This window comes from Dendronephthya gigantea, unplaced genomic scaffold (assembly GCF_004324835.1).
Source record: "Dendronephthya gigantea isolate DGI-Jeju-01 unplaced genomic scaffold, DenGig_1.0 000037F, whole genome shotgun sequence".
In the NCBI taxonomy this organism is placed as follows: domain Eukaryota; kingdom Metazoa; phylum Cnidaria; class Anthozoa; order Malacalcyonacea; family Nephtheidae; genus Dendronephthya; species Dendronephthya gigantea.
In genome coordinates, this window is record NW_021163047.1 from 1,028,538 (window position 1) to 1,040,899 (window position 12,362).

A 12,362-nucleotide genomic window follows, 5' to 3' on the forward strand; every position below is an offset into this window, starting at 1 on the left:
ACAGAAGTGCTAAAATTTGACAGATTGCGCAAAGGTCACGCCATAATCAGATATTATTGCGGATGCTCACTGACACAATGAGCCTGCACAAGTGGGAGGAAATTGCGAAAACTGACCATCTGCTATTTATACTAGTATTTGACGCGTACGATATGCTGCGCTGTCCTTCTGAAATCATTGGAGCTTTGTCGAAGATTGTAATAAATACGAAGGATGAAAGCCCTTACTGTTCATTTTGTCAGGCATGACTGCAATTGTTTGTGGGTTTTTTGAGACATCCTATATACAACTTTACATTTTCGTTTTACAGCTCAACTTAAGATCATGGGGAAGATAATGTATATCGTAAGCTTCGTTATGTTTGCAGCTGATCTGGGCACAGATATTTACGTGGCTGTTAAACATTACGAGAATGGTGATCAAGGGTGGTTTGCTTGGACACTAGTTTTTACTGTCATTCCTCTTGTCATTAGCGTTATGGCGCCTTGCTATGCAAAAAAACTATACGAAGTTCGTGATTTTAGAGATACTCTCGTTATAGCACGTTATATGGAGGCAATGTATGAGTCCGCTCCACAATGGTGTCTTCAGGTTTACATCATGTTACTTAAATGGGAATTCCCATGGTATGCCATACTGTCCACCGTGTTTTCCCTTCTTGGCTTGACTTGGAGTACTATCTGCCTGGAAAGAAAATACTAGAAGACGAGTATGATAACTGGCTATTCTTGGCTGTATCTTTCTTGCACGAGCTGTCTGGTTTCATTTCTCGATTCGTCGTAATTGCTGTCTTTGCGTACGCATTTACGCCGCTGTTTTTGGCAATTGCCTTTGCCGTTCATTTTATTGCCCTCGCGGTGACTCTAAATTATATCGAAAGACGTTACTTTGGCTCCATAGAAGATTTTAATTATATTTTAAAAAATGCGTTTAAGTGTGGGTTGTTTGGGATCTTATTCTTCATCCCTTTCGCATATGCTTTTATCCCGTTTTTGTTATATCCGTCCAAGGCACTATTCACCGCACTGTTTAGGAGTAATGAAAACCGAATGCAAACACACTATAAATGGACATACATCGTGATTGTCGTAGTGAACATCATTATGCTAATCATGATTGCTTTTGTGGACCCTATCCGGAAAGACACGCATATGGATGCAGTGAGACCAATTTCGACGGAATGCGTAATAGGTGCAACGGCAGCCAACTTGGGTTTGCTTATGTTCAAACTTATGTTCAAATGCTGCATGACCTCTTGCAGCAGTGACGACCCTGAACCAGCCACAAGCGAACCGGCGGTAATCAGTGGCGTAGCCAGCCCCACAATTTAGTCATGCTATGCTAATATTTTGGTGTTCATTGAATGTGAAAACAATGAATTTCTAAAAAAAATGAATGATGATACTAACATAAAATTTGCATAGCATGACTGAATCGTCAAGCTGGCTACGCCACTAGCGGTAATCAGCTCATATGTTCTGACCACTTGTCAGTTTTATTAACCTTTTCCCAAAAGAGATCACAGTGGATTTTTAAATATGTGAGAATAGAAATATATACTATCAAATATCAACTTCTTTGTGACTGAAAAATGAGATGTCAGTCCCTTTTTTACAAATATAGGCTAATAGCCTATACTCTATAATTCATTTTTAGTTGCATGTATTTAGATGTAGATGATGCGTGTAATTTGACGAAAATATTATACATTTTAAATGTACAATATAATATACTCTACAGGGTGTCCCAAAAAACCCGAAAACTATTGAAATCACCCATAACAATGTAATTGTTAGAGTTTGAATGCCTAAGCACACTGTTGGGACCCCCAAGTGTATAAATTAATGTTTGCCATAAGCATTTCTATGCATGCATATGACGCAGTATAATTTGCTCGTACGCGAAAATGATATTTATGAACAATATCTAAATGTGCATCTCAATCACCATGACCTTCGACATGTCCCCTTTCTCTAGCAACACAAAGCATTTAGCATTTCACTGAGTTGCATTAAATCCCCACGGGCTAAATTTCGTGCACACGGCATTCCAATTTTAACAATGAGTGATTTCAATAGTTTTCGGTTTTTTGGGACACCCTGTATAATACATTTTTAGTTGCATGTATTTAGATGTAAATGATTGCGCGTAATGTGACGAAACGTTACTCGATAAAATAAAAATCAAAATCCCTCTTTTGTGAATCATTTGCTGCAGGCATACGTTATGATATAATGTCACCAGACTTGACATGTTTAGTGGGCTTGATTAAAAAAAACACACAAAAAGATTCTTTTCTGCAGCGTTAGCTATATTGGGCTTAAGATTGATGACGGAAAATATGATAATAGCCTTCATGCAGTGGATTAAAAACGCCAAAGATGTACAGAAAATAGAAAGGATGATGGTGATGATGATGATGATGATGATGATGATGATGATGATGATTATGATGATGATGATGATGATGATGATGATGATGATGATGATGATGATGATGATGATGATGATGATGATGATGATGATGATGATGATGATGATGATGATGATGATGATGACGATGACGATGACGATGACGATGACGATGACGATGACGATGACGATGACGATGATGATGAATTACATTTATATAGCGCACTTTTCATATCGTTCAAATGCGCTTTACAGTTTACATCAAATATTACGTAATAACATACTTTATCCTAACCCACCCGCCAACCTTCCCTGTGGGAGGAAACCGGAGTTTCCGGAGAAAACCTGCGACTTTCGGCAGAGCGTTGGCATACTCTTTTCACATGAGAAATTCAAGAGTCCTGATTGAGAATCGAACCCACGACTTAGAGGCGAAAAGCGATCATGCTAACCCCTGCGCGCCACCGAAGCCCCGTGAAGAAGACAGGCACACCTTATGCACAAAGTGAGAAGATTTTTTAGATCCACAAGGTGCAAGGGAAATTGCCTGGCGTAACAATGGCTTAAAGCACCGGGCGCAATCATTGCTTTGACGTAAGCCATATAAAATAAGATTAGAAAAAAAATATGAGATGAATTGGAAGGAGATGATTGAAAACTCTGTAAAGAAAGTAAGGCCTTGCTGTTTGCCTTTTTCCAGTATAACGCGAAGCTTAAACTCCATAATATAATTTTTTGTCAGTATTGCTGATCAATAAGTTTTTATCAACTCTTTTAATTTGTCGTGTAATTTTGCAGTTTGAATTTTCAATGTATTGAGTGCATGTTAGCTAACACAAGCTTTAATATGCGTGGGAGCTGTTTTCAGGCCGGTTACGACAATTTGGATACAAGTAGTGATATATAAGTGAAAGAAGATATTTAAAGTGGAAGTCAAGTCCGTTTAGCGCCAGAGGTTCTGCGCATAGATTTAGCTCATAACAATTGAGGGACCTTTGATGTGAAAATTGCCTAAATTTTGCATGTTTCTTAGTTTTTCTTAACATAAACTCTAGTTCATATTAATTTAGAAGTGTAACGAACTTAAATAGTGTTAGATATTCACAGTAGCGTAGCCAACCTGTCGATTTGTCCCGCTATGCTAATATTTTAACGTTCACTGACTGTGAAAACAATAAATTTCTAAAGAGAAGAATAATTATAATAACTCGAAATTTTCATAGCGGGACAAAATCGTCAGGCTGGTTACGCCACTGGATATTCAGACAGCATATCGTATTTTAAAAAATAGTGAAGTTCAAAATTTAAACAAACAGTTTGTTTACATACGGACTTGATTTCCACATTAACAAATGCAAATTATTCCTCCTCTGCGAGTAATTTTCATCTAATTTTGTCACGAAATTTTGCGGAGCAATTAAAATATCAAAATAGTAAAATTTTGTCCCATTTTCCCCTGTAATTTGATTGGTAGATAGTTACACTGAAAAACTAAATCTGATTGGTTATTGTGGTGCAGAGCTTCAAGCTTATTGGCTTATAAATGATGTGATTGATGCTCAAAAATAGTATGATTTGGGAATTAATTAGACTATATTTAACCAATTATATTGCAAGAAAAACTTTTAAATTTCAAAATGAAAATAATAAAGGATTCACTCATACTATTCATACGTAATTTCATACGTGCACAGATGTGGAGGAGAACTCTCGATATTTTACCACAAAAGCTTGATCGATTTTCAACGAAACTTTGCATACTTATTGTGATGAGTGGCGAAAGTTCAAACGAGTTAGTCGCTCGTTATGCCACCTGGCCTTGAACAATAAATATTCATGATGTAAAGAAACGAGGAGCGACGAGTGTTGCTTAAAACATTCCGGTGCAAAAATCCAGAAACTCGAATCGATGCAATTTATCAACTTATGTTATAAATTACGAGCATTCAATTCAACACAAATATAATTTGGAAGTTTTATTCCATAAATAGAGCTAAGAGGTTAGGAAGAAACGACGCTGTGTTGTTTATGTATTGATAGATCTCTTACACGAATGTATAATGTGTCGATACCAAGTCGATACTCTGATATTCTGCGGAGAAGAGACAGGTTGTTTTTACCGAACTCTGTAATACTTTGCAGAGCAACTAAAATTATAATTTAATAATGACCATATCACGTACGGCTAACGTAATTTGAGTACTGTGAGTAATTTCCTGTTTGATCAAAGGTAATGTTTAACCTAGTACTTTATATTTTTATTGCCATAAGTCAAAACGTTGGGACAAATGTCTGGTTGCTTAGCATTATCTATCTAACTTTGCACAATTCTTGGATCCCTAGTCTAAATATGCCTTCATGTTAGGACAAACTTTGTGGGTAGGTGCGACCCCCTCTCAGCACCCGGTTAGATACGCCCTTGAGTTTAATGACACTGCATGCTAATTTATATTCGATCACTAGCTAAGGGTGTCGTTTTGTATAGTCATTGTATTAACGTGCCGAAACAAGAAGAAACGAAGCCAAGTGCCATATAACAAATATAATATAAGACTAAAATAACAAAATGGCGCCGCCCTCTTTTTATACCTACCCCAGCATGCATTGCGGTAATCAAAGCAGAGTATGTCGTACACTACAGTCATAACACTGTCTGAGTTATATATTAGACAGATTTAGATAGAGGACGGGACGTCAAGAGTACGTCAAAATATTGCGTGAGGTCTGGTTCGAGGACGTCGCCGTGTTGTTGACAAAAAGAGATTTAGATTTTATATAGGACGTCAAGAGTACGTGGAATATTTTTTTGGTTTGGAAAATGCATCTTTATTACCGAACACTTGTGTGAATAAATCTATTTCAAGTAAAGGATGATGAACAAAAGGTTTACCATAACAGAGTTTTTAAAATATATAATGAAAGCTATATATGTATGTTACGAACTATTGCGTATCTACGGATTGTCAATGAAACTGAATATAATATATAAAAACTAAACATTTACCAAAAAATATTTATTTTTATTTCCATGTTACCTTTAAGATTGTTCCCAAAGGTGTTTTTAAAATAAAATTTTAGTCGTTAAATAGCGTAATGCTCTCGTGATATTTGCTGTATTTGTTTTTTTATCAACGGTTCATGACAATTTGGACATTAGTTTGGACAAAATGAGTTTGCAATCTGTTCGTGATGCTTTAGTTTTTACGGAGCTCAACGATATATATCTGATGCTGAATTTGTTTTATTGTACGATTACAACTGGTCAAAACCGCTATTCCCTTATTGGAAATTCGAGTCTTTTAATGTTGATGCTTGGGATGACGAGGAATGCAGGACTGAATTACGGTTTGCCAAGAAAGACCTACCTTTACTGAAGCAGCTGTTGGGAATTCCTGAAAAAATCACATGTCAACAAGGCACAACATGCTCTGGGGAAGAAGGTCTGTTTATTTTGTTGAAACGATTTGCCTATCCATGCAGATACACCGATATGGTAAGCCGGTTTGGGAGGAATCCAACAGAATTGTGTCTGATCTACAACAAAGTGTTAGACTTGGTGTATGAGCAGCATCATCACCGCCTAGAGAGCTGGAATCAGCCTTTTTTGTCTCCAGAAAAGCTTCAAAGTTATGCTGATGCGATTCATAACAAGGGTGCCCCACTTGACAATTGTTTTGGCTTTGTGGATGGGACTGTTCGCCAAATTGCACGACCAAAGTACCATCAACGAACTATGTACAATGGTCACAAAAGGGTGCATGCAATAAAATTTCAAAGTGTAGTTGTGCCAAACGGTCTGATTGCAAACCTTGCTGGACCCTTCGAAGGTAAACGACATGATAGCACTATCTTACATGAATCAGGTCTTTTAACAAGCCTGGAACAGGTTGCCTTCTACAATAACCAACCCCTCTGCATATATGGTGACCCTGCCTACCCCTTGAGAGTCCATCTACAAGCACCATTTAGAGATAGGGAGCTAACACCCGAGATGATTGAATTCAACCGAGAGATGAGTCAGGTGCGAATCTCTGTGGAGTGGATGTTTGGAAACATTACTAAATATTTTAGATTTGTTGACTTCAAAGCACTCATGAAGTTACATTTGAGTCCAGTTGGAAAGATTTACTGTGTTGCTGCATTGTTACAGAATGCTCACACATGTTTGTATGAGAACCTTGTTTCTCATTTTTTTGGTCTTCAACCACCATCAGTTCATGAATATTTCTGGCAATGAGTTGTGACCTAATCTATAGTTTGTTTACATGAGTTATGCCAACTAGCCAATTGCCTATATTTTATATACTTTTATATACTATATGTATATATATATTTTATATACTTTTATATACTATATATATATTTTTATATACTAGCCAATTGCCTATATTTTTATATGCATTTTGTCAAGAAAAATCAAATAATTTATTTAATATTGTTCAAATTGTTAATACACAATGTAATTGTAAATAAATTTTGTAACATAAAAATTTATAAATATTTTTTATCTTCTTAGGATATAATAAAGTTATAAAATGTCTGTTAATCAATGACACAAAGTACCATGCATGCATGTTCTTAATTTATTTTTTAAGCATGTTTGCCAACATTTGTGTTTGCTGCTGCTGCTGCTGCATTAAAGCCAACATTTGCTGTTGTAAAAAACCAAATTCTTGCTGGTGCTGTTGTTGTTGTTGTTGTTTCATTTGTAATTGCTGTTGTAGATGTTGCTCAGATAGCTTCATTTGCATGCTGAACTGTTGCTGACTCTGTTGCACTACCTGCAAAAGTTCCAAATGTTGGTTCATTTGCATCTCCACATGCTCCCGTTTTTCTGCCTGCTTTAACTCTCTCTCTTCTTTTTCCAATTCCACCCTCTGCTGCAACCACTCCATCATGTCTCCAGATCTTCTTCTCCTCTGAGGTGGACCACTCTCACTTGTCATTCCAACCCTTTTCTTTGTTTCCCCCAACCTCTCCATTGCTCGTTCCCTCATCTCCAATGCCTGCTCTCGTTCATTCTCGATCCTCTGACTTCTTGCTGCACACTCTGTTTCCATCTGCCGATCGGTCTCGTCCTCAATATTGATTAGTTCTTCCATCAGTTTTTCATACTCCGTCATTTCTTCACCACCTTCCCCTGTAGCTCGCTCTTCTTTAGCCATTTGGGCGCAATATTTCTTTGCCGCCAAACTGTAGCGCTCTCTGACCCCCCTCAAAGTGACTGCCTGACCCAAAGTACTGACATTATCAGCTACACTTTGCCACCCCAGACCACGTTCTCTTGACCTTTGCTTATGTGTCAGAACACCTAGAGCTGCCACTTCCTTCAAAAGTATTAGGTCTTTGTCTTTTGACCACACCATGCTGGACCTAAAAAATATTTTACACTTTCAACTGAAATTTTCATTTATTACTTAAGCAGTAGTGAGCAAACTATGGGCGATATTGCTGAATAAATAACCAACACTTGGGGCACAGTGGGAGCTAAGTGCATTGGCATATTAAGCTGTATGTATATTGAATAAAATTTATTAAATTGTGCAGAGCTTTGATGTGTGTACAATACCTCTTGTTTGGGCAATCCTTCTTGTCTTCCATAGAGCAAATGGCACTTACTCAAATAATGCTGAAAAAAAGACAAACGAAATTAGGAAATGTTGTGTCAAGAGTGAACAAATTATACTCTGCCTGTATGAATATACGTGAAAACGTAAACAATCTTTTTGAAAATCATGTTAAATGTTGAACAAAACCATGAAACGTCAACTGTTTTAAAACCACAAAGTCCACAATTCACAAACGATGAACATTATTAGTTATTGATGATTGTAAATGCGTGTATCTTTAAAACCATTCTGATGGATCTATAGTCCTGGGTAAAAAGTGTTTATCTCGATTCTCGATCTACTAAAAACACTGTGAATAAAATTACGCAAAATGTGCATAATTTTGTATGCTAATTAGTACATAATATACAAAATAATGATAAAATAGTTGCTACCGCAAATTATTTTAAAATCATTTGTGTACGTACCTTTTTGATGCAAAAAAACCCCCAAAAAACCCGACGTCCTAAACACAACGTGAAAATTTGATTTTGGCGTCCTGAAACCTGACGAGACGACGTCGTCAACAAAACAACGCCAAATTTTCGCGCCATATTACGCGATCTTACGTACTCTTGACGTTCCCGTCCTCAATCTAAATCTGTTTATTAAAAGCGTCACAGAAATGTTATATGGCAGAATTGTGAGGTAAATACGACCAATGTAGTTTCACAGCCGTGGTTGTTCCCCACCAGTTCGTGATGGTTTTCTTATCTTGAAGATTATTGATATCTGATCTACGATGAAGTTTACCATCTTTGACTTGAAACAATGGTGTGTTGTTTTTCTCACTCCTGTCCACAAATGGTAAGAGATCAGTGACTGCACTTGGATCTATTTTCTCGTCAGGGTTTTTGTACGCTTTGACTACTTGGTCAACAGATGCTTGTGCTGCTTCCACAGCAATTTCGAAATTTTTCTTAAGAAAACATAAACAATATTTTTTGGATGATTTTGTCAATGTAATCCACAAATATATAAATAGATAAAACTAATGTAAATATTTATATATTTGTATTATATAGCAAATGCATGAAATATTGCAAAATGTGATTAGAAATTGTAAAGTGCAATTAAACCTGTAAAATTGACTGTTGGTTCATGTCCCCCGGCCCCCATGGAGTATGGAGTGTGGACAACTAAACTCAGTCATTTGGCAAATAAACAGGTAAAACATTTGTTAGTTATAAAGTGAATACATATTTTGGTTTATCATTTTGCTACTGTAATGAGGTAAAATGCATAAACATGTGTAGAACACTGGTGTCGTTCTGGTGTAGTACATATGTCTTGGAACTCCTGTCGCTTAGGACTGATTTCACAAGACACCTCCCTAGTGTGCACCCCTGCAAGACCTACAAGGAAAATTTGGCGGAGGTGTCCCAGGGTGATGGCAACACCTAGAATTGGCTAACGCCGATCATGTATTAATAAAAATACATTGTCAATTGCCAATTTGAAAAAACTGTTGAATTCATTTTTGTGAACTCAATGAAAATTGCACCTGGTTTTGCCACAGAATTAAATTATAATAGCGCAATGTAGTAAGTTGTCATTAGAAATATACAATCAAAGGAAGAGTATTCAGTGGTTTGGCGAGAAGAAATTAATTGAGGAGCCTTGCGGTGTATTTATACTCTATATTTTATCATGTTAAAAGCAATAGGTTTCAAAGCAATTAGCAAAGCACAAAATGAACATTTGAGAGTTTACCTCATCCTTTGTGTTCTTGAGCATTCCATCCCCATAAGCAATCCATTTATCTCCACGTACGTTGGTAACACGAAGACCAAACTTGTTGTCTTCATCATGCATGTATTTACTAAGAAGATCTCCTGTTAAACTTGGTGTAATGTTGATTGGTAAACCCACTCTTGGTGTTCTGAAATGTCGAGTGAAATCTTAGCTAATAAGGCAGCAATTGGTATAAATCATTGCTTGTTATCTGCTATTGTTGCAGTTCTTTCATTTTTCTTTCATTGTTATAACTGTAGTCACCCTTGTTGTATCATTGTTCTAACCCTAGTTATCCTTGTTCTAACTGTAGTTATCCTTGTTCTAATTGTAGTTATCATTGTTCTAATTGTAGTTATCCTTGTTCTAACTGTAGTTATCCTTGTTCTAACTGTAGTTATCCTTGTTCTAATTGTAGTTATCATTGTTCTAATTGTAGTTATCATTGTTCTAACTGTAGTTATCCTTGTTCTAACTCTAGTTATCCTTGTTCTAACTGTAGTTATCCTAGTTCTAACTGTAGTTATCCTAGTTCTAACTGTAGTTATCCTTGTTCTAACCGTAGTTATCATTGTTCTAACTGTAGTTATTCTTGTTCTAACTGTAGTTATCCTTGTTCTAATTGTAGTTATCATTGTTCTAATTGTAGTTATCCTTGTTCTAACTGTAGTTATCCTTGTTCTAACTGTAGTTATCCTTGTTCTAATTGTAGTTATCATTGTTCTAATTGTAGTTATCATTGTTCTAACTGTAGTTATCCTTGTTCTAACTCTAGTTATCCTTGTTCTAACTGTAGTTATCCTAGTTCTAACTGTAGTTATCCTAGTTCTAACTGTAGTTATCCTTGTTCTAACCGTAGTTATCATTGTTCTAACTGTAGTTATTCTTGTTCTAACTGTAGTTATCCTTGTTCTAATTGTAGTTATCATTGTTCTAATTGTAGTTATCATTGTTCTAACTGTAGTTATCCTTGTTCTAACTGTAGTTAACCTTGTTCTAATTGTAGTTATCATTGTTCTAATTGTAGTTATCATTGTTCTAACTGTAGTTATCCTTGTTCTAATTGTAGTTATCATTGTTCTAATTGTAGTTATCATTGTTCTAACTGTAGTTATCCTTGTTCTAACTGTAGTTATCCTAGTTCTAACTGTAGTCATCCTCATTGTTTTCCTGTAGTTATCTTTGTTCTAACTGTAATTATCATTGTTCGTTGTTACCACTGTTGTAATGTCATTTGTCTTTTTCGTGATTACTGGATACTTTAGTCCTATACTGGATAGTTTCTTTAATCCCCGTCAAAATTGTTTAAATTAACGTTTTTTTGTTACCTGATATGTCCACTTGAAAATGAATCGGTAAAGAAGTGAAGGGCAAACGCTTCGATTGAGTACGCCATATCAAGCAACTTTTGTCGGTCTTTTTCACTGCTTTCTCCTAAAGAAAATGTAGTGATTTTCTGACGTCTTGCTATTCCTTCAAGAGTATTTGCACCAATGTGAACGAGATTAAATTAATGCTGATGAGTAAAGTTCCTACCTGCTTCTCTTGCTTTCTGAATAGAGTATTCGTGTCCAGCAAGATAGGCCATCTTAGCATGGGGTTGAAAGTGATCAAAGTTTTTTTCTCCAAGTGAAAGCATTCTCCCAGGAACCACGGGTATTCCACCTGCCCATATTCCGCCTGTTGCCTCGTCCCATTCTTTGTCAGTGTGATGACATTCTGCAGTTTTGCAAAGCGTCTCGTCTTTGATCATTTTTAGTAGTTTGTCCAGTTGCTCCTTGACGTATGAATGTTAGAATATACATGTATCAGTTATCATTGAACTTTTTTTTACAAATAACATAAGAAAACAGGAGTTTAAACTCGTTCGTAGCTACTCATTAACGATATATGCATAGACATATGTGTTAGCCTTTTCACGACATATGACGAATCTTTAAGCAAATTTAAACGAACATAACAGTATAAAATGCATCTTTATGAATTGGTGTACAATCTATGAATAAAAATAGTCGCTGTTATTGAGAAATCTCACGATTTTGAAGTACTCTGCCCTCAAAATGGCCGCATATTTGTCTTTGAGAGATCGTTTGGATCATATATCATAACTGTTACATGATATAGCTACAGTAAACGTCCCTATAGAGTTGGGGAATTTAATTTCTCTTTGTTCTTTCATTTTTCTTTGTCAACGGTATGGAGTGAAATATTAACATCTTAAACCTTATATTTTCCTTTGTATGGAGTTTCTGCGAACGTGGAGTACGCATTCTTGAATCTTTGTGTCACACCTGGATCAGGCTGAGCTGGATTTTGCAAAAGATTTACAATGGGAACATCTGGTATGCCATAATAATCCCCAGCAAGTGAGATGATATCTGCAAATTTCAGAGGTACTCCATTTGGAAGAGTAATTCTTTTCTTTCCTGTGTAAAATTGTGAAAACATTAAATTTACTGAAAGGTCTTGCTCAAAATTATGGGCAGCACACTTCTCTAAACATTTTGTCATTCTCCTAACACATTTCAAACAGTTTTTTTGACCCAGTCGTCTTCTCGAACAACACTCCAGCTCTCCTAAAGCTCTAGGGTATTCTGTCTTATCGCA

General features: G+C 36.2%; 2 protein-coding genes across 2 annotated transcripts; both read right to left on the reverse strand.

Annotated features, from left to right (window-relative positions):
* Positions 1-6,995: 6,995 nt before the first annotated feature.
* On the reverse strand, positions 6,996-8,026 carry LOC114526102 (UPF0746 protein DDB_G0281095-like). Its single transcript, XM_028547603.1, has 2 exons — positions 7,982-8,026; positions 6,996-7,785 (listed from the first exon to the last, which is right to left on the reverse strand). Exons 1-2 carry the CDS (start codon positions 8,011-8,013, stop codon positions 6,996-6,998), a joined length of 822 nt encoding a protein of 273 aa, XP_028403404.1. The 5' UTR covers positions 8,014-8,026.
* Positions 8,027-8,649: 623 nt separating this feature from the next.
* LOC114526190 lies at positions 8,650-12,083 on the reverse strand. Its single transcript, XM_028547706.1, has 5 exons — positions 11,979-12,083; positions 11,292-11,532; positions 11,084-11,189; positions 9,735-9,903; positions 8,650-8,940 (listed from the first exon to the last, which is right to left on the reverse strand). The coding sequence occupies exons 2-5, from the start codon at positions 11,506-11,508 to the stop codon at positions 8,650-8,652; spliced, it is 783 nt and encodes a 260-aa protein (XP_028403507.1). The 5' UTR covers positions 11,509-11,532; positions 11,979-12,083.
* Between the last annotated feature and the right edge of the window lie 279 nt (positions 12,084-12,362).